The sequence below is a fragment of the Marmota monax genome, unplaced genomic scaffold, assembly GCF_021218885.2.
Source record: "Marmota monax isolate L192 unplaced genomic scaffold, Marmota_monax_Labrador192_F-V1.1 WCK01_AAM20220418_F8-fsc00190, whole genome shotgun sequence".
Classification (NCBI taxonomy): domain Eukaryota; kingdom Metazoa; phylum Chordata; class Mammalia; order Rodentia; family Sciuridae; genus Marmota; species Marmota monax.
In genome coordinates, this window is record NW_026693010.1 from 2396565 (window position 1) to 2423083 (window position 26519).

A 26519-nucleotide genomic window follows, 5' to 3' on the forward strand; every position below is an offset into this window, starting at 1 on the left:
GAGGTAATCCTAGGTTCAGCACAGGAGGTGATCCCAGGCTCAGCACAGGAGGTGATCCCAGGCTCAGCACAGGAGGTAATCAGGCTCAGCACAGGAGGTGATCAGGCTCAGCACAGGAGGTGATCCCAGGCATAGCACAGGAGGTAATCCTAGGCTCAGCACAGGAGGTGATCCCAGGTTCAACACAGGAGGTGATACCAGGCTCAGAGCAGATGAACCTAGGCTCAGCAGAAGTGGACTCTTACGTCCCCCACTATCTTGCAGCCTCTGGCCTAATGGGATGGTGGCGTGGCCTTTGAAGACTCAGGTGCCAACCAGCTGGGCCAAAATGCTCCTAGGGGCTGGGCAGGGACAGCCAGCATGCAGCACCAGCTCCTCACCACTGGCCCCCAGCCAAGTTCATGGTCCTGACATCTGAGGAAACGGGTCGGCTCCTCCCATGGTTACCCATGTGACCCCTAAGTCATGACACCGTTAGGACCCTCGCTGCTTGGTCCTTAAAGTGCAGATGGGTCAGTCGACCTCAGAGCATGTCTGAGGGCTGTGCTCCCCCACGGGCTGGCCCCTGCAGGCCACCATGCAGGCTCACCCCTCCAGCCCAGGGGTGCTCAGCCAACATCAGCAGGAGGCAGCTGGGGAGGCCAGGCCACGCAGCCCCAGCACGGTGGGGTGGGGTGGCCGCAGCCAGGTGGAAGGCAAGGACGGAGCTCAGCAGGGGGCCCTGGAAATGAAGCATCCATCAGCCAATTAGTCAATCAACAAAAACAGAATATACCGGTGAGCCAGCGCCAGCAGAGGCCGCCCGACACCGTGGCCACCACAGAAGTGGAGGCTCCTACTTTCTAAATCACACAAATTAATTTAGAAATCAGAGCGGCTCCCGCAGCTAGACTGCAGATTTCAAAACAGCTTAACAAATTACCGAATCCCCTTTAAGAAGACAAATTATTCCGGCTCCTCCACCGCCTGGTTAATTATGCATGCGCTTTGTTAGGCCTCGTTAAATATTCACTAGCTGTGGCTTTGCACTTGTGACCTGAAGCCGCATCTCCTTGTGGGTCAGCAGTGCCCCTCGCTATCCTAGCAGCTGGGACGCTGGCCTTGGGACCTGGGGCAAGGGCCCCCTCCCCTCTCAGCAGGGGCGGCCTCCCTGGCGCAGCCCGCCCCCCGCAACCTCAGCCCCCAGGCCTTGCCCAGCACAGAGCAGACCCCTGCGCCTCTGCGCTGCTGGGTGATCCAGGGCAGGGACTGGAGGCCTCTCGACTCCCCCAGCCCATCTCCCCACCTTTGGCCTCCAGGTGTCCATGGGCAGTGGCCTCCCACCAGGCGGCCACAGTCTCTGTCCCTCTCCCTGCAAGACAGATGCCATGTCTTCCAGGCCCAAGTTGAGGCCATCCCTTCCTGGCCATGCCAGCCACCCCCGCCCCACAGTCAGTGCCGCCCAGAGAGACGGGGTCCCTGCCCAGCTCATGCCTTATTCAGAGGGTATGGGAGACCCCAAGGGGTCCAGGCCACCAAGTAGAGCCTTCTTCAGAGAGATTCTCAGGGCCCCTGCATGACCCTTGGGTGGCCGGGGACACCACTCCCCTTCCAGAGGGGCTGAGCCCTCATCTGTGCCCACTGCCTGGGAGTGTCATGGGAAGCTCTGCTCCCAGACATGGTGGCCTGGGGGCTCAGTGTGCCTGTACAGGGAGTCCCAGCTGTCCCTGGAGCCAGCCCTACTGCCCCAGGTGCCCCTTCCTCCTGGGCCTCCAGTGTTCTCCACTTGGACAGGTGAAGAGAGAGTCAGAGTCGGGCAGGAGGAACCCAGAGGCCCCAGCCACCAGGGCCACCCCCTCCTGGAGCCCCTGCTGTGCCCACGGGGCCCCCGGCTGTGGGGATGTCCCCGCTCTCCTGCTTCACAACAGGAACCCCTGACACTACACGGCTGGAGACCAGCTTCAGGTGTCTTCTCAACGTTCCACCTAATTAGGTCCACATTAAGAGGGCCAGAAAGGACGAGACAGTTGCTGCCAGCCAGGGCCACCCACACTGCCCCAGTAGGCCCCGGGAGACAGGACAGTGCCACCTCCACGCTCCAGGCACCCCCCACGGCGACCCACACTCTCAGCTCAGAGGAGCCAGTGGCTCCCCAGCACACTCACAAGTGCACGCACACACAAGGGCCACACCCTCGAGCATGCTCAACCACGTGGCGGACACAAGCTTGCACACCCCCACGTGCACCCACATGCCCATGCCACACGCAGCGCACACTGGCACCCCGCGGCATGCAAGCCTGTACGCCCGCGTGCACACGGCCACCTGGAGGCCCCAGCACGAAGCAGCACTTGAGCCCAGGAGGGAGGGGCTCATCCAGCCTCCCAGCAAGCGAAGATGGGCAGGCCAGCAGGCAGGGTGCAGGACGGCTCCCCGCCCCCCACCCCTCACAATGCCCCCAGCTGGAACCTGTGTCCACCACCTCCCAGGACCTCAGGCTGCCCTCGCCCCAGCCAGGCCCACCCTCCCCCTGTGGCCCAGCCAGCTGCCACACGTCTTCATGGGGCACCCACATCTTAAAGGTCAGACTCCATACTGGGGTCGCAATGTCCAGCCTCACTGGTAAAGCAGCCATGTCAGCGGCCCTCCCTGAGCGGGTCAGGGAGCCCGAGTGGCCATGGTCTGCAGCCCCTTCCCTGACGTCCCTCCGCAGCTTCCTGCCCGGCCTGTGGGCCAGTGGGAGAGGAGGGCATCCTCCTGGTTGCAGGGAGCAGCTCTGGGAGCTAGGCCTGAGGCTGGACCCAAGCTTCCCCCGCTGTCGAGGCATCCCACCCGGCCCCATGTCCTGGGCTGCACCCAGGAGCACATGAGGATGGCCACACACACTGCCTCTCTGGGCCACATGTTCCTGCTGTCACTGTCCTTCCCCAGGGGAAAGGAAAAAGGGACCCTGTCCCACAAGTCCCAACACAACCCCCCAGGCAGTGCCCTTGACCCACCCAGGTCTGCCACCCACTCTGGTGGCCTGTAGGTCCCCTGCTCTGAGTGCCAGGGCAGCCTGCAGTCCAGAGGACACCCTCAGCGTTCCCTGCAAAGCGCAGGCAGTTCAGCGGGCCGTGGGCCGGGCAGGGCGGCCAGTGTGCCTTTGCGCTGGCTTGGGAAACTGTGGTTTCAGCAGTGTTGCTGGCGACCGCTCACGGTGGCCTTAAAGCTGTCCCTGCTCATAAATCACCAGGGTTTGAATAAGCGTCTGTGGCAGGTAATTCTCCAGACTCCCCCACACTCAGGGATGAGGTGGAGTGCAAGGGAGAGGACCCCCGCCCTCGGCCCCGGGGGCTCCGCATCTGCAAGTGGGGGTCAGCGGCCTTCCTCACCCTGCAAGCCCATCTCACGCCCACCGCACAACTACTACCACCCGCCCCACCCCCAGCACAGAGCCTCTGCAGTCTAGACAGAGGGAGCCCGTATGGCTTCCCTCCCCCGGGCTTCCTTAAGGCAGACAAGGCTCCCCAGGGTGCAGGCACCAACAGTGGAGCCAGGAAACCCACCCAGAGCCTCAAGGTGCACTCCTCTGCCTGAAAAGGGCACAGTGTCAGCCCCAGAGCCACACCCCACGGAACTAGCCAAGGGAAGCAGTCAAATGCCTCCTCAGGACGTTAGCCAAGACTACCCTGCTCCATGCTAGGAGGTGTTGCCCCAAGTCTGCCCATCACTGGACAACCATCCATCCTCACAGGCCCTTAGAGACCTGCCTGCTCAGACCACAGGCTGAGAACGGTTAGGAGTACAAGTGGGCTGGGGTCACGGCTCAATGTGGGGCTGAGACCTAGGCTCAGTGGGCTGGGATCAGGGTTCAGTGTGGGGCTGAGACCCAGGCTCTGTGAGCAGGAACCAGGGCTCCAACAAGAACTGAGACCTAGGCTCTGTGTGATGTGATCAGGGCTCTGTGTGGGGTTGAGACCTAGGCTCTGTGAACTGGGATGAGGGCTCCACTTGGGCTGAGACCTAGGCTCTGTGAGCTGGGACCAGGGCTCCAACAAGAACTGAGACCTAGGCTCTGTGTGATTGATCAGAGCTCCATGTGGGGCTGAGACGGAGGCTCTGTGACCTGGGATCAAGTCTCCATGTGGGGCTGAAACCTAGTCTCTGGGAGTTGGAATCAGGACTCCATGTGGGGCTGAGACCTAGGCTCTGTGAGCAGGGACCAGGGCTTCACTTGGGCTGAGACCTAGGCTCTGTGAGCTGGGATCAGGGCTCCACTTGGGCTGAGACCTAGGCTGTGTGAGCTGGGATCAGGGCTCCACTTGGGCTGAGACCTAGACTCTGTGAGCTGGGATGAGGGCTCCACTTGGGCTGAGACCTAGGCTGTGTGAGCTGGGATCAGGGCTCCACTTGGGCTGAACCTAGGCTCTGTGTCTGGGACCAGGGCTCCACTTCGGCTGAGACCTAGACTCTGTGAGCTGTGATCAGGGCTCCACTTGGGCTGAACCTAGGCTCTGTGTCTGGGACCAGGGTTCCTTGTGGGGCTGAGATCTAGGCTCTGTGACCTGGGATCAGGACTCCATGTGGGGCAGAGATCTAGGCTGTGTGAGCTGGGACTAGGGTTCGGTGTTGGGCTGAGACCTTTGCTGAGACCCAGGGACCTGGGGAGATATTCCTGAGGCCATGGTGTCCACCAACGGAACTGTCTGCCTTTCCAGACAGCCCAGACCAGGAGGGCCTCCCTGCCAAGGCCAGGCTTTGTCCAAGATCACAGGAACCCTCTGGGGATGTGTCCCTGCAAGGTCTCAACCAGGTGCTGGTGGCTCACATGATCAGCCCGCAAGGCGGGCGTGTGGCTGTTTTCCAAATGGTCACTAAGGACCCTTCCTTTATACGACTGTAGAGCAAAGCCCTGGTCCTGGCCCCGCCAAGGGCCCTGCCTCTGCTCCTCCCCCAGCACCAGCAGCTGTTGCCCTCCCTGAGCCCCAGAGCAGCCCAGGGGATGCGAACCCCTCTCCCTGTCCCTTATTAAGATTCCCGGGAGGGGGACCCCTCCCAGTAGGGAGCAGGGTCACCACTGACCCACTTCCCTTGCAGTGCCAGCTCTCAGGAAGCAGACCCGCAACCACATGAGGCCTAGTGACGTCCCCAAGCGACCCCAGGGTGGTCTGTGACTGGGCTCTTTCGGGACCCACTCTGATAAAGAAAGATGAACGTGGAGGTGGTTTTGGCCGACAAAGTTTTCAGATGCACCAGGCATCAGGGCACCACAGCCAGCGGCCACTGCCCTTTAGGCTGGGGTCTTCCTCCCTTGTTGTCCCGAGGTCCCAGGAGTGTCCGCAGCCCCGGCCTGTGGATCCCTGACTTGCCGTCCTCCTCTCCAGGCCCCAGCTGGATGAAGTTGTTCAGGTGTGAGCAGGTTGGTCCCTGGTGCCTCCAGAGCAGAGCCAGCCCACGAGTCAGGGGTGCCTCTGAGGAGGCTGCGATTCCTCCACGCTGTCCCTAGGCCCCGCATCTGGTGCGTCCAGGCGACAGTGTGGTCCTCCCTGGCCCGACGTTCAGAGGGAGGCTCCTGGGCAGCAGGAGGGCCTCCAACAGCCCCACCAGCAGAGGCCAGCCTCCCCACCCTCCTCTGTGCTAGCCCACGTGGGGTGGGACGCGCCCTGGCCTCCCTGGCTGGTCCTCCATCGCCACCTGGTGGCCCATGGCACCCCTGCTGCCCTCCAGCACCAGCTGGGACCTCTCCATAGTCCTCCCCCAGGCCCCAGCGCCTTCCTGGACCTGAGCATGCCAGGTCGGCAGAGGCCAGTGTCCAGGAGGCCCCGCCCCCGCCCTGGGGGGGGGGGGAGGGCCCAATGGGGCAGTTGGCTCTTGAAAAAGAGTTTTGGTCATCAGAGGAGCTCTGTCCCCAGAGGGCAAAGGCGATCAACAGCACATAAATGCAGGCCATTCGGCTGGTCCAGGCAGAGGGGCCCAGCTACTAATCAGAGCCTCTTCCTAAAGCTCCTTAAAACCCTTCCTGAGCCACATTATTGTCTCGAAAGAGCTGTTATCACTCTTATTAAAAAAACTTGTAAAAATTCTCATCAGCAGTGGTCTTAAAACATGCAGTCTCGGGGCCCGGTAGGGAAGGGGCGGCTGGCGGGAGGGGGGAAGGAGGGGGAAGCCAGGAGGGGGGAAGCCAGGGGCTCCGCACCCCAAGGCCACCCTCAGCCTCACTGCCTCTGCCACCATCGAGCTGATGAAAACCGTGTTTGGGCTTGAAAGTTGCTGACTGAGCCCCGGTGTCCTCCACCCAGGTCCAGTCCACCAGGAGAGGCGGCCCCTGCAAGTGGCCCCCTGGGGTTGGCCTGCCCTGGGGCCCGCCTGGGCTACTGAAGCAGCCCCCCCCACTTCTCCCTCTCCGCCTCACCTGGAGAACTCCATAAGCCCAGCCGGGACCCGGTGGAGCCCAGAGTGGGGTCAGGTGTGGAAGCCCTGAGCAGACGGTTCCCCTCACGCACCGCCCAGGTCAGCCTTGCCGCCCTTGTCTAGCCTGGCACATGGAGTGACCCCTCAGGCTGGCAAGGTGCTCTTGAGTCAGCTCCCTGTGGGCCCCTAGGCCACCAGTCTGGAGCCTCAGTTTCCCCCTTGGGCACCCCGGAGCCCGGCCCTCCTCCCAGTCAGGCTGGGGTGGTGTGGAGCTTGGCTCCTCATCCACCGTGACCTGAGCCTCAGGGGCCCACAGGTGAGTCTGAGAGGGCCTGGCAGGGAGTAGCCTTGGGCTTGGGCAGGCCTTCCTGTGGGCAGCACCACGGCAGCTCCCCAGTGCTCCTGGAGCAGCATCCCCACTGCTCTGACCCCCTCACCAGGGCCACCCTGCCCTCCTGTCCTCCAACTCATCTTTGCCTCCCTGGCAGGGCCTGCCCTGGTGCAGCCAGGCTCACAGTGTGGCAGAGGCAGGCAAGATGGACAAGAAGATGCTGATGGGGGTCCTGCCCAGCCTGCAGCCCGAGGGCCACAGGGTCCTCACTCCACACAGAGGCAGTCTGAGGCACCCAGGAGGGAGAGTCAGGGGTGCAGTTGACACAGGATGTTGCCAGGTGCCCCCCCCCAGGCCTCCCAGCTTGTGCCAATCACTTGCCCAGTGGAGCTGCTTCCAGGAGGGAGGTGCCCGTGAGAACGGGGTGGCCCTGGGGGGTCGCAGGCCCCACCTACCTTCATCTCAGCCCCCTGCAGAATGAGCAGCTCCTTCATGGCCTGTGGGCCCACATCCCTCCCACCCCTGGGGACCACCCCAAAGAGGTTTCTTGCCCCTCATCAGGAGGATGCAAGGTGAGAACCCACAGTGCCAGGGTTCATGCCCCAGGGGAAGCGGGCAGCTGAGCACTGCCAGGTGCCTGGGCTGAGTAGCCGCTGAACAGGGAGGACACCCCATTCTCTTTCCCTAAGCCAGTTGGTTATGTGTGTGACCTGAGCTCCCAGACCACAAGAGAAGGGAACCTGCCAGGGACGCCCCAATCGGAGGAGGACTTGGAGGGGCCAATGTTGTGGAAGGACCAGCTGGGGGCTGGTTTTCACAGGGAGGGGCGTCTATAGGCTCAGGCCACTTCCACAACAGAAATCAGAGGACGGTCTGGGGATGACCGGGCCGCCTGACCTGGGGTCTTCATTTGGCTCCACTGAGACAGTCTGCACGGGAGGTGCTGGGAACGGGGCTGAAAGTGTGGGGGTGGGCCTGGAAAGCTGGGGGTGCCAGCGCTCCTGGCCTCCCCTCCTGTTTCTTGTTCTTCTCCAACTGAGACAGACGGGCTCCCACTCAAAGCACCTGCGCACAACTCTCCAGGGTTTCTCAGACTCCCAGAGCCTCCTCCAGCCAAGCCTGCCCCGCGCAGGGTGCAGTGGACGGGCCTTGCCCCCGGAGCCTCTGACCCGAGGAAGACATGCCCAAGAAGGAATCCAGGAAGAGAGACCTGTAGGAATGCTGGGGCACAAGGCCAGGAGGGTTCCCAGAGAGGAAGCTCCGGGCAGGCACACCCGGGCCGGGGAAGGGGAGTTGGGAGTCGTGCTGGGCAGGAGGGGTGCAAGGGGGGCATCAGAGACCCTCGCCCTGGCTGTGCCCAGAACTCCCCCAGAAGTGCCTGGGGTCCAAACTGCCCCCACAGCTGCTGGGAGATGGTGCCTGACCAAGGTGAGCACCCCTCCTTGAGGAGGCACTGGGACGAAGATAGGCCCAGAAAATCCATCCAGCTGGCCCTCTGGGGCCAGTGCCGAGATTAAAATGCATGATCCTGGATATGGGGCTAATAAAGTGAGCTGTCCCTCAGCTGCAGAAATAGAACCATAACTCAGTGAGGAAAGTATAGATACGCTCCCAGATAAATGCTGAGGAGCCCAAGGTGTGGGCCCTCAGGGCATCCCCCACTGCAGGGCGTCTGGGCTCCCAAGGCCTGCTTAGGAGGCTGGACCAAGAGCTGAGCAGGCCCCAGGCCAGTGCCCATGGTAGCTCAGGAAGCTCAGGCACGGTAGCCAGGCCAACAGGGTGCATCCCAGGGCCCTTACCAACCTGCATGCTTCCCTGGTCTACAGAAGGCAGGACAGGGCTTGCCAGACTTTCCCACATCCAGGTGTGGACAGAACCTGATGACCCAGCACCGCAGGCTGTGGCAGGGGCACCTGTGGTCAGTGGTCCTGAGGAAGGAGGAGCTGTGGTCATCCAGGTCCCACCTAACAGAGGTCAGCACCTCTGCCGGCAGACCTGGCCAGGACCTCCAGACCCAACTTCACTATTCAAAGCACCTCCTGTCTGACACGCAGCAGCACCAGCTTCCCCAGGAACATTCTAGTCACAAGACCCCTGGGCCCACCCAGACCTCCAGAACCCAGATGCTGTGAGCTCACAAGTGGGAGCCTCCTGCTCCGCGTCCAGGTGGCTCCCATTGCACATTGAAGCTAAGTCACCGAGGCCACCTGTGGCCCTGGAGCACCTCTGTCTCCCTGGTAAACTGCGAGGCCTGGCTTCTGGGGGGTGTGGCCTGCGAGGTGCTCGCAAGCCACACAGAGGAGACCGGGGATCGTGGGTGCTGCTGCCTGCCTGCGGGTGGGTCTCCGGGGCCCCTCCGCTCTCCTCCCCCATGACGGAGGTCCTGCTCCTGGGGGCCAAGCCAGGAGTCATGTCAGAAAGCCGTGGTACCACCAGCGGGGCTTTGGGGCGCGTTCTGTCCAGCACGAAAGGAGCCCACAGAGGAGCAGGAGGCTGCTTTACCACCAAGTCAGTCCACCTCTCATTTTAACGCTCTGAAAAGGTATTTTTCTTAACGACTCTGCTACTTTTTCATATGGTGAGCACTAAGCCCCCTCCTGCCCCCTCCGCGCTGCCTTGCCCTCTCTGCCCAGGCCCCGAGCATTACAGCAGCTCCTCACGTGCAGAGCAGAGCGCAACTCTGTTGAGTGGTGGTATAGAATCCTGGGTCCTATGAATGTCCCCAGCCTGTTTCCACACATGCAGAGAGCCCCTGGGGCCTGGACTCATCAGCAGAGGCCCTGAGCTAAGATCAACACACCCCAAACGCCAAGCTGAGCGGTTCTGGGGCGGCCTAGTCCTGGCCTGCTGGGTCCTGAGGCCCTCAGGGGACATGGGGAGCCAGAACTGCTGGGGACCATGAGGTCAGAGGGGCGAGGGTAAGCCGGGCTGGACACAGGTCTCCTGAGAGGGCTTGGCCCTGGACATCTCTCTGTGTCCTCCAGACAGGCTCTTCTGCTCCTTCCTCCGGTGGATCTAAGTTAGTTCCTTGTTGTGCCACCTGGACTCCTGGGTAGGCCTCTGTCCAAGGCTCCCCAGGCAAACTTCCCGCTTCCCCTGAGGGGGGTTAGGCGAGGCCCAACGTGGCCCTCTGTGCCTGGCCGTCCACACCCCTGCGACAGACACCGGACTTGCTCACTGCTCTCCCCCAGTCAAAGGATCAAAGGCTGTGGGTGGGGGAGTCAGCCTCAGGGACACCCTAAGTGCTGTGAACACAGGCGCAGGGTGGTGTGAGCCCGGCCCCCCTTGCCCTCAGCTGGACACTCAGCCTCTCGGTGGGAGGTGCCTCAGGCAGCCTCAGCATAGTGGCCATTTGCAGACCCGCTTGCCCACAGCCCCAGAGGAGTCACTGGGCTGTATGTAACAGGAGTCACACCCACTGCCCAGCTGGGCTTGCAGAGTGGACGTCCCAAAGCAACACCATGTGGCCCGTGGGTATGTGGCCTGTGGGGCATGTGCTGGGCAGTGCCCAATAACACCCATAACAGCCATAGTGACAACAGTGGCCCACTGTCACCTGCACCTGTCCTGTTCACTCAGAATGTCCCTAGAGGTGGGCACATCTCAGTCCCCACCTGCGAGTAAGGAGACCCATGGTCCTGTGTAGCTCTGGAGACGGGGCCCTCCTCAGAGCATCACCCACATCCATTGAAGGACGCTGGTGGTCACCATCCATGCAAGGCCGTGTGCCCATCAGAGCCCCTGGAGACTCTGCCTGGACACTCGGCTCTCAGTGCAGGTGTGAACTGGGGCTGTCTGCACTGAGGGTCAGGGCTTCCTGGGGCTCCTTTGGGGTGACAGGAAGGATGTGGGGTGTGCGCAGGACTGAGGGAGAGAGCGCAGGCTCCTTGGTCAGCCTTGGAAACCCTGGGGCTGACCTGACAGGGGCCAGCTTCTCTCAGGGACTCTCAGCTCAGGGTCAGAAAGGCCTGTCGCCAGGCTCTAGGTCCTCACATCCAGACCTGCTGGTTCCCCCTGACGAGGAACACAGCCAGCCGTCCCTGCCCAGCTGCCCTGGCCTGGCAGGCCTCCCCTCCTGGTCTGGACCCCAGCCTCCAGTGCTCAGCTGGGCCTGTCGGACCTCCTGCAGGCTCGGGGAATCAGTAGGGAAGGGCTGAGCCCCCAGCCCTGCCCCCGCCTGCCCTGCCCCCCAGCATGGGTGTGGGGGAGAGGGGAGGTGGGCTAGGGTCAGAGAGCCACTGTTCCCTCCTCATCTGTAGCCCAGGAACTTGGCCAGCCTGGTCACCCTCCCTCTTTCAGGCTGTGCCCTCTCCACTGTCCAGCAGGCAGGAGACAGAGCCACACGCTCTGCGCCCACCCTGCGTGTCCATCCTGGGGCCTCCTCGACCTCTCCTCCCAACCTGCTCCCCCAGACTCCCCCAGGCTGGTTGCTGCGGCCCAGGAGTTTGTGTCCCTCACCCCCTTGGGCTGTGGGGCTCACACCCTGCCACTGGAAGGTGCCCACCCTGGCCCTCAGGCCATGGCTGAGGGGCCCCTTGTGTGTGGTCACTGCCCTCTGCTGGGGCAGCCACCTGGGGCCAGAGCTTCTCCCCCTTAGCAGCGAGTCATGACTGTCCACGGGGTGGGTGGCCGAGGTTCCGGGCTGTGCAGGCCCAGTCCCCTGACAATTCCTGGCCTGTGAGGGGTGAATCCCGTGGCTTATCTAGCATCTCGTGACATTAGAACTTGGCAGCAGCAGGGAGATCCTGGTGGCAGGCCCTGTGCCAGGCCCTGAAGGCCCATGCCCTGGGTCTCCCTGGGGGGCCAATAGGGGGCGCCACACAGATGTGGTACCAGCCCTGATATCTCTAGCATTGACTGGGTCAAGCACCATGTCATGAAGACAGTTGGCCCCTGGGCCTTCTGGGAAACTGAGGCAGCGTGAAGACCCCCCATCCCTGATTGTTGAGACCAAGTCAGAAAGATTTCAGCCACGTCGCTCAGAGTAACAGGAATGAGTTTACTGAAGGAATAGGAAAGGGAAAGGGGACACTCCCAAGAGATACAGTGGGTCCTCAGAGAGGAGAGGAACATTGTGCCTCTCCTGCACTCCAGCTTTATTGGGGATCCCTGGGAAGAGTGTCCCACCCAGAGTGTCCCACCCAGGTCCCCCTCTTGACTTTGACAGATAGCAGGAAGACATCAGATTTTAAGTCCCCATTGCCATGACCATTGTAGGTCACCTGGCCCACACTGACTGGTTCTAATTGGATTCTTAACCATATATTCTTGCAGACTTTATGGTTAGGAGGAAGTACCCTTATCTCCCAGAGTTTCAGGATCTGGTCAGCTTCAGGGTGACTTGGGTTCCTCCCATCGACATTATTTTGGGCCTGCATTTCTCCTGCAGTTAACAGGTAGTTGGCTGAGGAATGTGACATAGCCTGTCACCAGACCAGGCTGGGCTGCAGGTAAATGGCTTCTTGGAAAAGAAAGCCCATGGGGGTCAGCACCGTGGACCATCTACAGAATCCCTCTCTCACCTCGTGTCCTGACCCTGCTCCTCTGTCTGGCCCCTAACAGTGCAAGGTCGTGCATGGGTACTGCTGGGCCCAGGGGTGTGGCTCCTGGCCATGCACTGAGGCCACTCAGGCCCTAGCTCCAACAGCTCTCAGATCTGGACACCTCTCCTTCCCAGTGGGCGGTTCCCATCAAGTCCAGAGACTTATCTGCCAAGAGCCCAGGAGGCTCCCGGCAGAGGGTAGAAAGGTCTGGGAAGCTGCAGGCCATACGTGGGTGCAGAGCCTCAAGATGCCCAGGCAAGGCCATACCACCTGGGCTGCAAGGCCACAGGGCACCCAGGCTGGGCTGTCCAGTCGCTGTCATGATAGCAATGAGGAGGACCAATCTCACTTGTCCCCCCTGCCTGCCCCGCCTGCCATCTCAACGTGAAGTCCCCCATCCCTCTACAACCTGCATGGATGGAGAGGGGTCACTATGCTCATCTGGAATCAACAGCCCAGGTCAGAGGCCAGCAGGGGGCCCTACCAGGCTCTCAGCTCTTCCTAATGAGTCTCCTGACCTGCGCCCAGCAGCCGTGTGCACAGGGGCGGGGCAAGGCCACACCCCCTGCCCTGGTCCTCATCAGGCTCAGCAGGAGCCTCCTCTGGCCAGGGGCAGGGTCCTGCCTCTAAGAGCCCTCGTCCTCTGCAGCCCACGAGGCCAAAACGCAGGCTTGGTGGGGCAGAGAGGAGCATGCAGGGGTGCCCACTGGGCACCCGCAAACACGCCCTGCTCTGCCCACCAAGGCGCCTGGGCCCTGCCTATACCTGAGCCCTGCACAGGGCACAACTCTGGTGTGAGAACTCAGGGTGTGTGCTGTGTGCAAGCTCAGCTGGGAGCAGCCAAAGCCAGGCCCCCTCAGTGGGTCCTCAGGCCCAGGGACCAAGGGCAGGGGGCAAGGGCACCCGCCACGGGGCCCAGGTCCACTGTCCCCCAGGCTGGACCCAGAACCCACCCTGTGATTGCCCCTATAGCCAAAAGGACCCCACACCGCCCCCTCTGCAGGTCAGGGGACAGACGGAGACCCCTGCCCTGGCATTCCCTGCCTGTTCCTGCGGCCCCCAAGGCCCAGCCGGAGAAACAGCTGTCGCGGCAGGTTTCGGGGCGTCTCGGTTATGGCTTATGTACAGCCCCCCAGGCAGCCAGCTCGAGGGAGGCACTGACTTCATAAATAAAATTTATCATTGTAATTATGGCCCCTGTAGAGAGCCGAGGACATTTACGGCCTCTTGGAGGTCATGAATAATTTAGCAGGAGCGAAAGGGGCCCTTTTGTTAGTTTCAACGGGGTCCAGTGCTTCCTGCTAGCCCGGGTTGAGCGGGACGTCGGGCTTCCCGCTCTGGCCAGGCGCTGCTGGCATCCTGGCCTCCTTAAGGGCTGGCTCTGCAGGGGTGGCCAGACACAGCCCTAACTGTCAAAGGTCCCTGCTTCAGTCAGAATGATGAGCTGCCCGCTCCACAGTAGAGGGAGTTGACCCCATGGCCAGTGGTGATCAAGCAGGACCCTTAGCTGAAGTTGAAAGCCAGAAAAGTGCCACAGCTCTGGCCGTGTGCCAGGCAAGCCACGGGGCAGCAGGGAGAGCAGCAGGCACATGCTCCCCGTCCTGCGTGCCCTCCCATACCGTGCACTGTCCCCGAGAGTCCTCAAGGCAGCCTTATCCTTTGCCTGCCCAGTGGCAGAGGACTCACTGCCCACTATCTGAGATCCTTCCCTTGGCCAGTTCTGGGGTGGATGCTCCCCACCCCTGCCCTACAGAGGGCTGTGGAGCCATGGGTCCCAACCCAGGTCCACCGCCTGCTGGGACGGTGCCTCTGCCTTCCAACCCAAAGCCTACGCTGTCCCACTTCCTCCCCCTCCTTCTCTCCTGGACCCCAACCCTCAGGCTACACTCCTCCCACCCACCAAGGTATGCTGGTGGGCCCACTTGTGACCAGGTGACCATGGCCGGTGGTGACTTTTGGCCCCTTGTCCCTTTGGGCCTGGTGACTGGCAGTGAGAGTCCTCTCCCTTCTCTTCCAGCCCCAGGGGCCCTAGGACCCCATCTACCAGCCCCAGCTCCATCCCTGTCCTCACACCAGAGGGTCCACTGCTCTGCAGAGACCTCCATGTCCTCTGGAGACCTCTGTGTGCTCTGTCCCTGGGGCTGGCTTGCTGCCCCCCAGGAGACTTGAACAGGAAACCCCTCCACTGAGGGGTGCAGGCTGGCATGGGACTCCAGTCATTCCCCCCACACAGGGGACAGCTTGGGTCACCTGGCTGGACAGTGGCAGAGTCAGGACCAAATCTGGGGCTCCTCATCCTTGATGGTGTGGCTGCCCAGGCATGGGAACCCTTCTCTGGCCGTGGGCAGGCCTGAGATGGCAGGGCCTGGCCCCTCACCCATCCCTGGCACAGAACAGGGGCATCTCTCAGTGTCTGTGTGCACCCTGAAGCTCAGACCCACCCCGAGGAGGCCCGGTGGCGTCCTGATCGAGCAGCCATCGGTGGAGGGCACAGGACAAGCCTTATCAGATGGGGCTGGGGATACGGCTGGCGGGGACCAGAGGGCTCAAGGGCATCAAGAGCTGCTGGGCCTTTGTGGGCATAACAAATCACCCGGAGCAAATGGCCACGGGACAGTGGTGGCATTCCCTTTCCAGAGAGAGCAGGCAGTAGGCAGCTCCCAAGGCCTGGGCCAGCCCTTCCTTCTCTGGTCAAAGGACAGGACCGGAAGGAGCTGCCCAGGGCTCCCCGCTCTGTGCCCAGTGGGAACAGCTCCGGCTTTGGTGGGTCAGAGCTGAGCCGGGATCTGGGCTTTGTTGGCGTCAAGACCTTGGTCCTCCTACATGTCCCTGCTGCATAGGACTCCCTCTGCCCCCACCCTCCTAGGCTCCTAGGCGGTCTCCCTGGAACAAGGGTCAGTAAGTCATCCTGGGCCAGCTGGACACCTGGTCTTTGTGAATAAAGCTTTATTGGGACACAGACACGCCAGATCCCCATGTCTGAGGGCAGAGTTCAGTGTGGCCCAGGGAGCAAGGAACTGACCACCTGCCCTTACAGGGGAAGTTGCACCTGCCCCAGGGTTAGCCAGGGAGTGCCCCCCCAGCACCCCTGCATGGGCATGGGTGGTACGTCCAGGCGTCTGTGGCCATTGTGGCCCCTGGTGGCCTGGACATCGTCCCTCCCCTCACCCTGCCCCTCCCATCCTGCACACCCAGGCTCAGGGATCCCATAGCTGTACCTAAGCAGGATATGCTTCCAGGGAACATTATGAGACAGGTGTCTCCACTGTCCTTCGACTGTCCCTCAAAACAGTTGAACCCCATAAGTCACCCAGAGGTCTGCCCACTTGCAGACCTCATGCCTGGGGCAGCCCACAAAGCCCCCCTCAGATCCAATTCCCCCGGGGATGCCATGCTCACCTGCAGATGGGGCTACTGAGCAGCAGCCACTGAGCCTGAGCCAGCACCTCCTCCTGGCTGTGTGACAGTAGGTGGGTTGCCTGGCCTCTCTGAGCTGCACTTTCCTCATATAGATGAGGAGCCAATCACACCTGCCAAGCAGGACAGCTGCAAGCAGCAGATATAAAGGAGAACCCTGTGTGCCCCACTGGGCAGACCCTGGACACTGGTCCCCTCACTCCCACTGTGCCTCCCTGGCCCAGATGCTGTTCCTCCTGCCAGGCACTACTGGGACTCCGACAGCACGCCCCAAACCCTCAGCTTGGGACTTGTCCTTTGCCCTTTTCCCCTGAAACCTCAGGGCTTGGGGCCATGTGGGGCAGAGGAAATGGGCCCAAGGGGGCCCCTCCCGAGCCCAGGGCTCCGCCCCGCAGCAGGGCCTCGTCAGGGCTGGGCTCCCTACAGCCCACACGACCCTCACTTATCCACTCATTCAAGCCCTGGGCTTTCTGTCAGCTACACAGCTCTGGAGCTAGCCTGGGAGGACACATTTGGGCCAAGGGGGAGGGAACAGTGGCCCTGACCCCTGGCCTTGTCTGCAGGCCTGGCCTGCTGTCCACCAGGGGCCTGGGGAACAGCCACCTCCCACCCAATCTGAGGCCAGAGGCCTATCCTCGGGTTGTTGCTATTCCTGCCAAAGGGGAGAGGTGACCGCAGCTCAGCCCTGGAGAGCTGGACAGACTCCACAACAGAGCAGAGGGGCCAGGCTCAGGGACGCAGCTCGCACCAACTGGGTCCTGTGGATAAGCCGGTGGCCCCTCCAGGCCAGAGCCAGAGGGAGGCAGCAGGCCCTTCACCTGTGTGCCCTGCGGGGCTGCCCTTGGCCCCCCTCCTCAGTGGGCAGGAGGGGCTCTGCCATCCCTGACACAGCGGACACTGCTGGCACCTGCAGAGCAGGGCTGATTCTGAGCTACGAGGACCCCGGAGGGAGCCAGGTGAGAGAGCCAGCTCCGGGAGCAGGCGGACGCAGCTTCCTGCTCAGGAACAGACGATGGTGCAGGCCAGGAACCCGCAGGGTGGACAGCAGTCAGAGGCAGGGGCTAGCAGGCCACCTCCCCTTGCTTTCCACCCAAGACTGAGGGGCTCCCTAAAGGGGACAGTTCAGGAAAACCAGGGCTGGTGGCCCCAGAAACACCCAGCTCCTCTGAACCCCATCTGCACAGGGAACCGGAGAGTGGACTCAGGGACATCCTAGCCCCTGGTGTTCTGAGACTCCTGGGCCGCCAGGACTGGCCCAAGGCTGTGCCCTTCACCCACACCCCCAGCCTGTGCCCTTCACCCACACCCCCAGCCTGTGCCCTTCACCCACACCCCCAGCCTGTGCCCTTCACCTACACCCCCAGCCTGTGCCCTTCACCCACACCCCCAGCCTGTGCCCTTCACCTACACCCCCAGCCTGTGCCCTTCACCCACACCCCCAGCCTGTGCCCTTCACCTACACCCCGCCTGAGGCTGTGCCCTTCACCCACACCCCCAACCTGTGCCCTTCACCCACACCCCCAGCCTGTGCCCTTCACCCACACCCCCAGCCTGTGCCCTTCACCCACACCCCCAGCCTGTGCCCTTCACCCACACCCCCAGCCTGTGCCCTTCACCCACACCCCCAGCCTGTGCCCTTCACCCACACCCCCAGCCTGTGCCCTTCACCCACACCCCCAGCCTGTGCCCTTCACCCACACCCCCAGCCTGTGCCCTTCACCCACACCCCCAGCCTGTGCCCTTCACCCACACCCCCAGCCTGTGCCCTTCACCCACACCCCCACCTGTGCCCTTCACCCACACCCCCAGCCTGTGCCCTTCACCTACACCCCCAGCCTGTGCCCTTCACCTACACCCCCAGCCTGTGCCCTTCACCCACACCCCGCCCGAGGCTGTGCCCTTCACCTACACCCCCAGCCTGTGCCCTTCACCCACACCCCCAGCCTGTGCCCTTCACCCACACCCCCAGCCTGTGCCCTTCACCTACACCCCCAGCCTGTGCCCTTCACCCACACCCCCAGCCTGTGCCCTTCACCCACACCCCCAGCCTGTGCCCTTCACCTACACCCCGCCCGAGGCTGTGCCCTTCACCCACACCCCCAACCTGTGCCCTTCACCCACACCCCCAGCCTGTGCCCTTCACCCACACCCCCAGCCTGTGCCCTTCACCCACACCCCCAGCCTGTGCCCTTCATCCACACCCCCAGCCTGTGCCCTTCACCTACACCCCCAGCCTGTGCCCTTCACCCACACCCCCAGCCTGTGCCCTTCACCCACACCCCCAGCCTGTGCCCTTCACCTACACCCCCAGCCTGTGCCCTTCACCTACACCCCCAGCCTGTGCCCTTCACCCACACCCCCAGCCTGTGCCCTTCACCTACACCCCCAGCCTGTGCCCTTCACCCACACCCCCAGCCTGTGCCCTTCACCTACACCCCGCCCGAGGCTGTGCCCTTCACCCACACCCCCAACCTGTGCCCTTCACCCACACCCCCAGCCTGTGCCCTTCACCCACACCCCCAGCCTGTGCCCTTCACCCACACCCCCAGCCTGTGCCCTTCATCCACACCCCCAGCCTGTGCCCTTCACCTACACCCCCAGCCTGTGCCCTTCACCCACACCCCCAGCCTGTGCCCTTCACCCACACCCCCAGCCTGTGCCCTTCACCTACACCCTGCCCGAGCCTCGGCCATCTTGGGGAGGCGGGAGCCAGCCCATTGGGGCAGAAGCTGGATAAGGGCCTCCCAGCCACACGGAGGCTCCAGCTCCCCTGGATGGTGGGAGCTGCTCCAGGCCAGCCCTGCTCCCTGCCCCCCGAGCCAGGGCCATTAGGTGTCTGAGTGAGCGCAGCCATGGACAGAGCAGCCAGGGGCTCCCCAGTTCTGCCTCCGGCTTAAGTTGGAAGCGTGTGTCTGGGGAGCTGCCTGCGGGTTCTGCCTGCCTGGGAGCCCTGTGCCCCGCACCCCAGCTTGGCCCCCCACCTACAGAGAGAAGGTCAGTGGGGCGTCCCTGGCTTCCTGTTTCTTCCCAGCGGGGAGAAGGCACAGCTTGGCTCTGCAGCTTCAGCTCCTCTAGCCAAACTGCTTAGGTGACTGGGACAGTGGGGGCCCAAGCCCCGGGGTGACAGCCTCCCACAATCCACTGCTCAGAGGCCCCCGGGCAGCCAGGCCCTCAGGGCTGCTGAGGCCACTGCCTGTGTTTCTGTAATGGAAACTTCTCCGCCCGCCTGTGAGCCGCCTCACAGCTCTGGTTCCCGCCCGGCCGAGGCTCTGATGATCAGCAGCGTGTGGGACGCAGCAGGTGGGCCAGCTCCCCTGGGCCAGGTGCAGCACTGCCGGAGCCCAGGTGGGGTGTGTGTGTGTGTGTGTGTGTGTGTGTGTGTGGCTCACGAGCCTCCTCACTCTCCCAGGAGGTCTCCAAGGAGCCTGGCCCGTCCCCAGCCCCCGTAGAGTGCCCTGGAGGTGGTACAGCTGGAAAGCCCGCTACTCACCGGGCTCCGAGCACCTGCCCTCCAGGACTGTGGGCCTGGGTCCTGCATGCCCACGGGCTCAACTTCGGAGTGGGGGTACACGAGGAGCAGCTGTGGGTGCCAAACAGGGTGTCCATCGGTGGTCAGAGCCGAGGAGGGGCCCGCTGGCAGCACCGGCTGGGCACTGGGGCCGGCACAGGCTAGCCACTGGACCTGGGCCCGGCCAGCGCCCTGGGCAAGGATGTAGATGCAGGTGACAGGCTGTGGGGGTAGGCGGGCGGCACGGAGGGAGCAGAGCAGCCAGTGAGCTCCTTCCTCCACAGGCCCTGGAGGCCGGGGAGGGGCCGGGGCTTAGAGGAGGGATGGCAGGTGGACAGACGGGGCATGGGGCTGTCACCAGCTCCCAACAGCTTCAAGATGAGGTGGGGCACTTGGACCAGCCCCAAGAATGCTCAGAGGGTCTTTGGGGCCCCATTTGGACCAGAGCGAGGGGCAGCACCCGTCAGACAGGCACCCTCCCCAGCACTGTGGCATGGCGGTGACACTCCCCAGGCCCAGGCCCCAGGAACTATGTTCTACCCTTTATCACCCATCTGTCACCAGCCAGCCCCAGAGCAAGTACACTCGAGTTACACCCTGTCCCTGCCACCAAGGCCTCTGCTGGGGGGCGGGGACAAGCAGGCCTCCCCTGCTACTGTGCATACCAGGGCCACCTCTCTGCTGCGTCACTTGGGGACATGAGCCCCCAGGAGCTCACTCACATGACCAAGGTCACAGAGACCAGAACCCCGCCAGGCCTGGGGACACCAAAAGCCCTGCTTCCTGAGGAAGCTTCCTCCCCTCCTGGAGGGGAGGTCTGGGCCCAGGCAGCACCTGCCTGTACAGGGGTGGGTGGCCTCCTGGGAGCAGGGGCGAGGGCAGCCAGGGGAAGTGCACAGCTCCAGAGGGGCCGTAGGCCATGGGGGAGGGGCTGTCCCCGTGCCTGGCATCCACTCTCCCAGGAGGGACGACGGGGCAGATGCACCAGCTGGGATCTGCTGTGACACAGCCCACCTACACCCGGCAGGGTCCAGGCGCAGCTGCCAAGGCTGCTGGCGTCAACCAGGGAGCAGGTCAAGGCCCAGGGAGGCTGAGTCTCACTCAAGGTCACGGGAGGCTGAGTCTCACTCAAGGTCACAGGTGGCCACATGAGGAGCTCCAGAGCCCTACCCCCAACCAGCAAGGTCACAGCCCAGCACCCGCAAAACACGCTGCACACACTCATCACGTGCTTACACACCACGTGTACACACCACACAGACACACCTACAGGCACACACAGTCACATCTGCATGCACAGACACACATGCACACACAAATAAGACACACACAATCACATCCGTGCACACATGCACACACAGTTGCAGATAGGAACAAGTGAGTGTGCATTCAATCCTGGCAGGTGTACGCTCTCCCACATCAACATACACCATCACATTCACTCACATGTACACACATGTGGGCACTCCCAGGGACACACAAGCTCTCCCACGTGTGGCTACTGTCATAATCACACATATGACACAGACATACTCACACGCACATGTCGTCCTGCAATCCCCCAAAGAGCCCTGTCCAAGGACAGTGCACCACAGATCTCCTGACCATGCGGCCAAGGGGCTGAGTCTGGTGTGGCCCAGCCTGGTGTGGCCCTGCCTGGGGTGGCCCTGGCCTACCCAGCCTGCTCTCCAAGGCAGTGCAGGGCATGACCTGGGCAGGCTGGCTGCAGGGTTGGGGTGCCCAGTCTGTGCAGCCACAGGAGAAGCCAAAGAGCCCATAGCTCCCCCTTCCGGGCCCAGGAGACTGACAAGGTTCCTGCCCACCCTTGACCCCAGCCTCTGACAACCTGGCAGGGCTTCATCAGTTCCAGGCCCTCCCTAGTGTGAACTGGGTCCAGCACCCTCTCTGCAGATGCTGCCCAGGCTGCCTGCCAGGCAGTGTCCCCAAACAGAACAGCCTGGTGCTCTGTGACAGCACTGGCCTGGAGGCTACGTGGGCCTGAATTCCGATGGCCTCAGCCCTGGGCACTGAGGCTGCACAGCCTCTTAGCAGAAGGCCCTCCCTGAGCGTGGGTAGACATGCTGGCTCCTGCACCCGGCTCCTTGCTCAGCCCTGTTTGCAGTAAAACCTGACGCCACCTTGGGAGAAAGCGCTCCCCGTCAGGTCACCGAGCCTGGCGGGCCTTGTGGTGTGGATGTCAGGGTGTGTCGGCTCCCCCCATGCTCAGGTCCGACAGGGCTCCAGGAGCCAGCTCTCTCCCAGAAGGAAGGCTGCAGGCGGCCCAGCCTCACCCCTCCAGGCAGCCGGGGACAGGGGAAGCCCCCAGCCTGTTCCCAGCCCTCAGGGACAGGGCCCGGGAGGGTCCACAGAAACCAGGATGCTTCTCATGAAATTCAAGTTTTGCCACCACCCGGAGGGCAATAATGCCCATCAAATGCCCCTCATCAGGGCCCTGGGAGAGCCTGGGCAGGGTGGAGGAGGGCAGACGGCCCCAAGCCACCCATCTAACTGGGAAGGAGCCGGGAGGACCAGCCCCCAGCAGCCCTGTGTCAGCCTGTGTGGCCAGGGACACTCCTGCCCTCTCTGACCTCACTTCCCCTGAGAAGGTAGGGAGGTGTGCTCGGCAGCCCCAGGCCTGGGAGGGCTGATGTCCAGCTGCCCCTGCTGGGATGCCCAGTGGCGTCCGCACCTGGAGCAGGACAGGAGACCTTAGAGGTCAAGGCCCAGCCAAGGCTATGGAAGAAGGAAATCTGTGCTGGGAAGCCACCCTGAGCAAGGCACAGGGGACATTGACAGCTCCTGGCAACTGGGGACACACTGGTGGAACAAGAGGTGCCTCTGTACCAGGAAGTGAGCAGCGTGACCCAGGGAGGGACAGGTCAGAGACAGACAGAGAGGCAAGGAGAGAGAGATGTGCTTAGAGACAAAGAACCAGAGACAAAGACAGAAGGACAGAGGGTAGAGGGACAGACAGCAGCAGGGACAAACCTGGCCAGTGCAGGGGTGGGCTCAGGAGCTCAGGGGCACAGCAGGACGGCTGCAGGACCCTCTGGAAGAGCCTTTCCCAGGGCCCGCTGAGCCCTGGCATTGCAAAGCTCCACCCTTCGTGGGAGCCAGAGCCACCCTGCTGAGAGAGGCGATGCAGAGAGACACACAGTGACAATGACAGAAGGCACACTGCCAGGTGGGTAGGTGCGAATCAGGGCAGTATTATGCCCTGAGGAGTATTATACAGCCAGAAAGACGAGGGTGATGGAGACCAGGCAGCAGCAGAGGAACTGCCTGCAGGAGCAGTTCTGAGCACACAGGGCACAGGCTTCGTCTGTGCTGGGCAGGAGGGCCGCGGACAGGCTGGGCGAGGCCGGCCGGAGCTGGAAGCCAGCCTGGCTTCCCAGGAATCGTCTCCTCATCCCTTTGTCTTTAACGGGGGGCGCTGCTCATGCAGTGAACCATCTCCTGTCCTAGGACCATGTTCCAGTAAATGAAGACCACGGTGCCAGCCTCGCACCCCGACCCCCAGCCAGGGCCCCGACGTCAGCCCAGAAGAAATGAGGCCACGTGGGGCTCACAGGTGCCCAGGGCGGAAAGGGTGAGGCGGGCTGCCAGAGACGTCCCGCTACACAGTGTCCCCTGGGGCGGGGGCAGTGGGGAAGGCAGGGTCCCCACTCTTGCTCTGAAGGTGTCCTCTGCCCCAGGAACAGCAGGAGGGGAACTCTGGGGCCTGGTGGGGTAGGGAGGCCACCTTGAAGCGCTTGGTCTGGGGAGGAGGCACCAGGTGGGCACACAGCCTCAGGCCAGGATCCCAGGCACGGAAGCAGCACGGGGGTGGGAGATGGCCAGACTGAAGAGGTCAGCGGCAGGGGGCTGGTCACTGCCCTGCCTGCTCAGCACTGACCGGTTCCATGTGAGAGCAACTGGCAGGGTGGGGGCCGGATGGAGGCAGGGGACGTGGGAGCCGTGGAAGGTGACAGAGCTGAGGAGCGCAGAAAGGCCAGTGCTGGAGCGAGGGAGCAGGTGAGACAGGACACCTGAGGCCGTCACCAAGCGTCCTCCAGGATGAACAGGGATGGGACCTGGAGGGGGTGGCAGCAAGGGAGTTCTCCACAGAGCAGGATCGGGGACGTCCAAGCAGGAGGGACCCAGACCTCAGGCCCTGAGGCCTAACGGAGGCTCTAAGCTCACTGCCAGGTCCAGTGCCCTGAAGGGCAGCCTCCCTCACCCCAGAGCAGCAGGCTGTGTGCGGTGGTGGTGCCCAGCTGGGAGAACCTGGGGATGGCCCGCAGCCTCTTGTCCCTGTGCGCAGACAAAGACACTGGGGCCCACAGAGGCCAGGAGCTCATCTTCCAACCTGGGGCTGGGCAGATGAGCTGGTAACGGAGCAGGTGGGCGGCAGCCCCGGGTGGGCACGTGGGTGCACAGCTGCCTTCCTGCTCACCCCGGAGCAGCCTGGGAACATGCTGACGCAGAAAGGGAGGCTGAGATCCTCGAGGGAGAGGCCCCAGTGGCCAGGCAAGGCCACAGCCAGCCCCGTGGAGCTGGGTGGAACTTACTATCTTGGCCCCCTAAGCAGGGCCCCTCCCCACGCCATCCCCATGTTCCATGTCCCCCGAGTCCCTACTGGGGCCAGAACAGCAGCCAGAGATAATGCGGAGGAAGGGGCCAGGGCTGGCATTTCCCCTCAGGGAAGAGGTGCCCCACGCCTTGCTGGTGGGTCCCCAAGCCCTGTCCAGGCCCTGCCCCTCATCTGTATGCGGGGGTTCTGGGCAGGGTGGAGCTCTGTACCCCCATCCCTCCCCGCCTGATCCCTGGTCATCAGCCTTTCCATGCCTGGTTTTTGGGGCCCCGCGACAGAGCCTGCAGGAACTCAGTGGGACTCAGGGCAGGCTCACAACCCTGGGGCGGAAAGTCCTCCATCAGTGGCCGGTTACCATGGGGTCACCTTAGGATGGGTTATTCCTCTTATTAACATGCAAACATTGCTGTGCCCCACTCGGACTGGGAGGCACGGAGTGTGGGCTGGACAGGGGCCTGCTGGCTACTGCCCTGCCTGCTCAGCACTGTCCGGGTTCCATGTAAGAGCAACTGGCAGGGTGGGGGGCCGAGGGCAGCTCTGGGGTCTCCACACCTGTCCCTCTGCCTAAAGCCCAGGGGACAGTGAGGACTCTGCTGAAATGTGCTCACTGCTGCCTGCTTCCCACTCTTGGCCAGGACAGTGACAGGAAGCAGCCCCGCTCCATCCTGAGACGCGGCCAGCCCAAGCAAGGGCCTCACGGGGCCGACCCACAGAGGATTTCCAGGCACGTACGGTTCCGAGAGCCCTTGGAGGCGGCCATTCATTGTAAGAGGGCATGTGGGCCAGCATCAGGGTCTGGGAGAGGGTGGTGCCCGCAGTGCCCACACAGCTCTGGCAGGACCCTGGACCACCAGAAGGGGCAACAGTCCCTGTTCTGTTTTCCCAGGTAGACCCCCAGTAAAGCCTGGGCAAGAGGTCACATGGACACAGGGTCGTGGTCAGTGGGGCAGCTGCTGATGGGCGAGGACTGTTCTCCATCCCACTGTGCTTGCAGGGTCAGGGCCCTGAGGAGTGGGCCCTGTCTGGGGCTGGGTGGCTGCTGGTCCTTTGGGCTGGGGTGGGGGAGAGACAAGCAGGGCTGGGCGCCCTGCAGGCTGAGGGATCTGTGCTCTCCCTCCTAGACATCGCCAGCAGGGACACCAGGGACACCGTCAAGGGTGAGTTCTAAGCCCAAGCCCCATCTGCCCAGCGCTCTGGGCCTCCACCCACAAAGAGTTCCTGCACGTCCCGGCCCCACATCTTGTCCCCATGCCCCCATCTCCCCTGTCTGCTCCAAAGCTGAGGCTCCACACTGGGGTCCTTGGTGCACACAGCTGGGGAGCAGTTTGCCTCTGGCCAGGAGTGGGGATCCCCATCCCATAGGGACTCTGGGAGTCACCCCCAACCCTCCCAAATGTCCATCCTGATGGGCACAGGACAGTGGCCCGGCAGCCTGGGTCTCCTTCCATCCCTTTCCCTCCAAGGGGAAGCCCCTGGCCAGTCCTCACCCAAGAGGGTCAGGGCACAGGCCACAACTGACCCGCCCCGCCTCGGCCCACAGTGTCGGGCCGGCGCCTGCCCCGCCGCAGATCCCTGCTCCAGCGCCTGCCGGGCGGCAGCTCCCTGCTCCTGCGGCTCTCCGTGTGCGTCCTGCTCGGGGCAGCTCTGGGCCTGTGCTGTGGCCGGGCCAAGTCCATTGCCACACCCCTGGAGGACCTCCGAGCCCGGCTCCTTGTCCTCCTCATGCGCCTGTGGCACGTGCTCCTGGCCTGCTGGCACTGCCTCCTGGGTGTCTGGCCAGTGGCCAGCCAGGACGTCCCCTCTGGACAGCCCTGGGTAGATGAGGGTTAGGGTAGAGCGTCAGGCAGTCCTCGGGCCCCAGGACCAGGATACAGCCCTGCCAGCTTGCTTGGCAAACCCAGGACTCCTGGCAGGGGGACCTAGGGACAGTGACCACCTTGACTGGAGGCCAGACGGGAGACGCACTGCCCCGCCCAGCGTCACCTCCCCGCCGTTTTATGTGTTGGGATCCACTGTGAGAGTCCGTCAGAGGACGGATCCAACTGCCAGCTGTTGGGCCTCACCTCCCTCGACCCAGTGGGGACCCTGGCCTGAATGGGGGGATACACTGAGGCAAGTCCTACCTGGACACCCAGCTCACTCTCTTCTACTGCTTAGGGGACAGATCCCCCAGGCCTCAGAGACCATGGGTAGGGGTCTCCAGGGTTTCCTGCAGCTTCAGGGTCAGGGGACCCCTGGTTACCACTTCCCTGCACCAGCCCAGCCGTCCCCAGACCCGTGCCACCTCACCCACCCTCGGAGGACAGGCAGGACCCCACCCCTACTGCAGATGAGAAGGAGGCTCTGAGAGGAGGCTCACGGCCCAGGCTCAGCCCTTGGGCAGGGGCTGCCTCTCAACCTGGTTCTGGGTCAGGGCTGGAAGGGGGCTGGGCCCCCTCCCCACAGCCAGCTGTCCACTGCAAAGATGGCAGAGAGAGGTGTCCAGCTCTCAGGCCCACAGAACTGCCATCCCAGCTGTTTTTGTAATAAATGTTGCTCAAACAAGGACTTAGAGGAATCCCTCAAATCTGTCCAAACACCCAAGGGGTCACCCAGGGGCCGTGAGACTCAGACCCCTGAAATGCAGGCGTGAGGCCCACTGTGCCCAGAAGGCCATTCCTGATAAGCCCCTGAAACTGACAGTACAAGCCCAGGATGCAGCGGTTCAAATCACAGACTGCAGGCAGTCAAAGCCACGGGAACAGGGAGGCTGGGGGAGGCTGGGGGAGGCAGCCA

At 63.0% G+C, this 26519-nt stretch overlaps 1 protein-coding gene and 1 long non-coding RNA gene across 18 annotated transcripts; one reads left to right on the forward strand and one right to left on the reverse strand.

Annotated features, from left to right (window-relative positions):
• Positions 1-20302, reverse strand: LOC124098294 (uncharacterized). 2 transcript variants are annotated; one of them, XR_006853538.2, is made up of 4 exons: positions 19154-20300; positions 15646-15792; positions 14497-14629; positions 1-721 (listed from the first exon to the last, which is right to left on the reverse strand). It is a non-coding gene; the product is annotated as an uncharacterized LOC124098294 (long non-coding RNA). The 2 variants fall into 2 exon arrangements; XR_009227585.1 differs by having other exon boundaries at positions 14497-15792; positions 19154-20302.
• Positions 16481-26291, forward strand: CUNH14orf180 (chromosome unknown C14orf180 homolog). Of its 16 annotated transcripts, none has more exons than XM_046453085.1 (6): positions 16603-16619; positions 18908-19008; positions 22637-22760; positions 24380-24509; positions 24866-24901; positions 25285-26291. In XM_046453085.1, the coding sequence occupies exons 3-6, from the start codon at positions 22653-22655 to the stop codon at positions 25572-25574; spliced, it is 564 nt and encodes a 187-aa protein (XP_046309041.1). In that variant the 5' UTR covers positions 16603-16619; positions 18908-19008; positions 22637-22652; the 3' UTR covers positions 25575-26291. The 16 variants fall into 16 exon arrangements, with proteins under 16 accessions (XP_046309037.1, XP_046309044.1, XP_046309043.1 ...); XM_058582270.1 differs by having other exon boundaries at positions 16605-16619; positions 18813-19008; XM_046453081.2 differs by lacking the exon at positions 18908-19008 and having other exon boundaries at positions 16481-16619.
• Positions 26292-26519: the final 228 nt, after the last annotated feature.

What these genes read in the sequence shown, in the direction of transcription:
- CUNH14orf180 (XM_046453081.2), top strand. Translation starts at nt 22,653, where the DNA reads ATGAAGACCACGGTGCCAGCCTCGCACCCCGACCCCCAGCCAGGGCCC. An exon ending in CTTGGAGGCGGCCATTCATT is followed by an intron (nt 24,510 to 24,865) that starts GTAAGAGGGCAT and finishes TCTCCCTCCTAG; the next exon opens with ACATCGCCAGCAGGGACACC. An exon ending in CACCAGGGACACCGTCAAGG is followed by an intron (nt 24,902 to 25,284) that starts GTGAGTTCTAAG and finishes CTCGGCCCACAG; the next exon opens with TGTCGGGCCGGCGCCTGCCC.